Genomic DNA, 5,000 nt, shown 5'->3' with positions numbered 1-5,000 from the left:
CCCCAGGCCATGTCCTGCAAATGCTGCTAGTGTACGCGCCACGGTGCATGTCTCAACACTGCCCACTACAGCACGGACCAAAGAAGTGGAGTTGGCAGTGGAGAAATACTGTACGTGCTTATCAAGACAGACAGTCAACCCTGATTAACAAGACTGCAGTCAGAGTAGAAAACCGTAGGCAACTCCCGTCTCTCTACAGTATAATTATATTATAAAAGTCATCTTGTCTACAACTCATTCTGTGAATAAATGAAACATTTTCATACATTTTGTGAATAAATGAACATTTTTTTATTACATTTTATTTCAAGTTGTATTACATTTCCTCACCTTCTCCATTTTTAGCTATGGCAACGTCATTTCTAGGCACCCTAAATTCACAAATTGATGCAAGAGTACAACCCCCTTTTAAAAAAGCGCGATTTACACATTACATTTGGACATTAGCCCACTGAGGCCATTCACTCGTAAGAATGGTCAACATTGCTGTCCATTTCACCTGCTCTTTAGCGAGATGGACAGTGTGCAGGAGTTTTCTTATAGGTGTACTGTACAACCCCTGACACCCACCATATCTCTAGTCAGGTCATTGACATTTTGGAACAGTCTACCTCTCCATATCCGTCGAGGCCCCACACTAGCTACGTTCAAGAAGCACCTAAAATCACACTTATTCACTGAGGCCTATGGTCCTTACCCCGCCCAAACCCACCTCTACCTCCTCTCTTCTCCCTCTACAGATGGTGTAACTTCAATCTGCTCATTACCGTGCCGGGCCGCGGCAGCGTACCGTGATCATTACACCCTGTGGCCATTCGGAATGCGGGGGGCAGTATAGCACCGCTTTTGCAGAGCAGCGTCTGCCTGTGTCTGTGGTCTGTTTGTGCTTCCGTCCTTGCCCGTCCCCCAGTTTTAGTAGTAGTAGAAATACAGTCAGCAAATTGCATGTTTTATTTAGCATTGGGCATTTGATAGGGCATTTGATAATAACACAAGTGTGAGCCCTAAACAAGACCACAATGTGAATTTAAACTCGACTTTTTTTCTGTCTTGCATTCACCGTCTCCCAATCCGTCTCTAACTTATTTCAGCGCTATTCAAGCCAGGAACGGGTATCCTCAGGATACAGAGTTTGCATACCTACTACAATTTGAACCGGTAAAGACAATTAAAACCGACTCAATCAGACAGGAACACCATTGTAATTAAGTGTGTCCCGTAACGCCAGCATGAGAGAGATCGAATTTTAAATTTGGCGACGACATAGTAGCACGTAACATTGGGCATTTGATAATAACACACGCGCGAGCCCTAAACAAGACCGCCAGTCGACGGTGTTTTGTTTTTATTATTCTGCATTCATGCCAGGAACGGATTGTGAACACTTATGACCGCTTCTTTGGAGGCTGGATAACCTGTCACACCACGACGTGTCACAAAAGGCTGTGCACTGCAAAAAAAAAAAAAAAAACACACACAGCAGTCGTATTGTCACGGGGGTGACAAACTTGGACTAACTGTTATTCTCACTGATTGCAAATGTTTGCAGGTGCCAATGGGAAGAGGGAGAAAGGTGATTGGGTGTACGGGGTGGGTATTCCCTTGTCCATCTCATTTTGTAAAGCGACCTTGGGTCACTTAAAAGGCGCAATATAAAACCAGGTTATTATTATGACATTATTATTATTTAGGTAGCAGGCATCAAGGTGGTGAAAGCAACATGGTCCAAGGGGGCCCCCTCTCTCCCTGGCCCCCTCCACCCCCCGCAACCCACCACATGTTGGCTTGAAAACAAGTACCGTGATGCATTGTCGTGGCGATTTTTTGCGCACACCTATCAATGACCCAGTCCGCCTCCCCCTCCCCCTCATCATCCTGGCACCCGTGCTCACCTGCAGGGCAGCTGACAGATTTGGCCTGACCCAGGACAAAGTCATCTGAGAGGCCCCCTTGCTCAATACATGCAATGAAGTGTGGACCCAATTCTGGGTCCAGGGTTGCCAGATGAGGCTGATGATTTCCAGCCCAAAAAATGCTCAAACCCAGCCTAGAAGCTCAAAATCCCGCCCAATTCTATTGATTTCTATGGCTAAAATTGGGCGGGTTTTTCTGCTAAATGCCATTTTTACCCGCACACGACCATCCTAAGCAGCCCAATTGGGCGGGAAACAGCCCAATCTGGCAACACTGTCTGGGTCCCCTCTCTCCAACTGACCCCTTTACCCCTCGCCCACCCCGTGTCGGCTTCCCGTGCTCACCTGTGTGCTCCAGCAGGGGGTTGGCCTGCATGCCCCAGCGTGCGTACAGCGTGGCCAGCTCCTGGGCGTTGCAGTTCTTCAGGAAGCTGAGGATGTCCAGCTGCGTGTCCGGCGTACCCACCGCGGCGGCGGCAGCAGCAGCGGCAGCAACGGCCAGGGCCTCCTGCTTCTTCGCCTCCCCCGAGCCGCGCAGCACCGAGGGCGAGCCCATGCCCAGCAGCGCGGCGCCCCCGTGTGGCTGGGAGGCTCCGTACAGGTGGTTAGCGAGGGCTGCGGCAGCAGCTGCAGCAGTGGCGCTGGAAGTGGCACCGGCGTGGAGTTGGTGGTGGTGGTTGGTGGTGGTGGTGGTGTTGCTTCTGTTGGAGGTGGTGGTGGTGTGGGAGGGCTGGTGGTGGTGGTTGCGGACGGCCTGTTTGGCCGACTTGGCGGCCTGGGGGGCTGGGGAGGACGAGGACGAGGAAGAGGAGGGGGAGGCGGAGGCGGATGTCGCGTTGTGCTGTGTCGTCTTGGGCCGGCCGTACTCGCTGAAGCCGCCGTGCTTGCTGGTCAGCATGAAGCCCAGCCCCTCCTGCGGCAGCACGAAACGATCCGTCATGCCCACCGCACGGGCACCACCACCACCGCCACCACCACCACCACCCTGCCTGGCACCACCACCACCCTGCCTGGCACTGGCACTAGCACTGGCACTGGTGGAGTTGAGACTGGGGCTGCTGTGGCTGCTGAAGCCCCCTCCTCCTCCACCGGCTGTGCTGATGGTGCTGGAGTTATGGTGACGGCTGTGGTGGTGGTTCTGGTGGTGATGGGAGGAGGTGTGGTGGATGTGTGGGGAGCTTGTGGGGGTCTTGTCCAGGCCCCCGGTTGTGACGGCGCGGGGGTAGGTGTCCACACGAGGCCGCGAGGAGCGCGAGGACGAGGATGAGGATGAGGGCGGACCCTGATGCACTTCCTGGATGCGATGTGTGGAGGGTAACCGGGGCACTTTGGCGGCCACCGTGGCAACACCACCACCACCAGCACCAGCACCCGACCGATGAGGATGGGAGGAAGAGGAAGATGCAGAGGAGGAGGAGATGGAGGATGATGAGGAAGAGGGCCTCTCTCTCTTCACGCCCGCGCTTACAGAGCCACGCGAGCTGCTGCTGCTGTTGGTGTTGGTGCTGGTGGCTATCGGGGGCTTCGTGCGAGACGAGCGGGCGTTGGCGGGCACGAGCGGCGGGCACTCTTTCCCCTCCAGGGCTGGCGGGGGCCCCGTGCGGCGCCGCACGTCCGAGGACTTCTTGGCGTTGGCTCGGGGTGCCCACTTGGGCACCAGCGCGCTGCTGTTCAGCCGATGGGCGATCATCTGATGCATCCACAGCACCTCCGGGTAGCTGGTGCGGTGGGCGCAGTACGCACAGCGGTGGCAGGGCAGCGGCACGTCTTCAGGCACTGTGGCCCCCTCTTCGCCATTGTTGCTGTTGTTGTTGATGATGCTATGCTCCTCCTGACCAGAAGAGGGCGCCACCACCCGTACGCACAGGTCCACGGCAGGCTCGGAACACGCCGCCACGGGGGCCAGGGGCCGAGCGTGAGTGGCGATGACCGTGTTGGGGGACGTTGTGGGTCTGTCCGATGCGGACCGGGGAACGGGGGAGGGGGAGGCCCCTTGGAGGAGGGCACGCTTCAGCTTGGGGTAGCTGCTGGTGGTGGTGGTGGATGAGGAGGTGGTGCTGCTGCTTCTCTTGGAGGAGGAGGAGGAGGAGGAGGTAGGAGTGGGAGTGGGAGTGGTAGTAGAGACAGGGGTGGTCTTGGAGGCCGCGGCACTGGGCTCCTTGGCCGCCGCCACTACCGTGCTGGGCTCCGGGTGCACCTGCCGCAGGTGGGCGATGAAGACGGACGAGTCGGGGGTCTGGAAGTCACACAGGCTGCACACGTACGGCTTCTCCTCTGCAAAACATACACACACCGACAGGACAAGACAAGACAAGAAAAACAAGGACAGGTGGTGAGTTCAAGATAAAAAATACAGCTGTGTGGTGATCAAAGTGATTTAGAATATGATGCTTGATTCACAAGAAATGTATTTAGTTTTACACATTTCCCCACCCATGTACAAAGATGTAAATATTTGAGACTAGCCACGAGAAAATAGGACTCAAGTAGGCCCAGGGGCATGTTGAGTTCATCATAGATTCTGATTGACTGATGAGTGCAGAATTTAAGCTTTACATTGAGCCGTTTATATGCACATCAATTAACTGTTCATGATCAGGTTTTTGGAATAACCGGTTTATTCAAGTGCTCATATAATCGGAAGAAACGGTTTATAATAATCGGTTTATGAGAAATCTGATTCACACAGGTAGGTTTTTGGCTAATAAACTGATTTGTCAAGACATGTATTCAGCATAATCAGGTTGTTATCAGGTTATTGACATTCTAGAATGATAAGTAGCCAATCACAAGCCTTGAATTTCAATTTCGTGTCACACACTTGAGTGGAACACATTTAACAGACAGACTGCCTGTAAACGACAATCAACAGTTTACTCCAATAACCTGTTTACTCCAATAACCCAATTATTGTAGTAATGTTAACCCTTTGAGGAGTAAGGAATTTCTAGAGGTTCTTCTAGAATTTTACTGGAACACTCTACAGCTCCTATAGACGTCTGTGTTAAAAATCTCGCAAAGACATTATGACATCATAATGAGAACTCAAAATTTGGGCAAAATTCTTATCACATATTTGTGATGGTA

The 5,000-nt window shown here is 52.8% G+C and overlaps 1 protein-coding gene across 3 annotated transcripts in view; it reads right to left on the bottom strand.

The window, feature by feature from the left end:
- The window catches only part of LOC134449006 (zinc finger protein 516-like), a 79,582-nt gene that overhangs the window by 18,403 nt on the left and 56,179 nt on the right, over positions 1–5,000 (bottom strand). For all 3 annotated transcript variants that reach the window (XM_063198737.1, XM_063198736.1, XM_063198738.1), the window contains exon 3: positions 2,259–4,187. In XM_063198737.1, the coding sequence (XP_063054807.1) occupies positions 2,259–4,187 (1,929 nt within the window). The remainder of the gene's footprint in view (positions 1–2,258; positions 4,188–5,000) is intronic.

The sequence above is a fragment of the Engraulis encrasicolus genome, chromosome 5 (assembly GCF_034702125.1).
Source record: "Engraulis encrasicolus isolate BLACKSEA-1 chromosome 5, IST_EnEncr_1.0, whole genome shotgun sequence".
In the NCBI taxonomy this organism is placed as follows: domain Eukaryota; kingdom Metazoa; phylum Chordata; class Actinopteri; order Clupeiformes; family Engraulidae; genus Engraulis; species Engraulis encrasicolus.
Note: the sequence above shows the minus strand (reverse complement) of the source record. Positions and strands in the feature narration are given on the sequence as shown.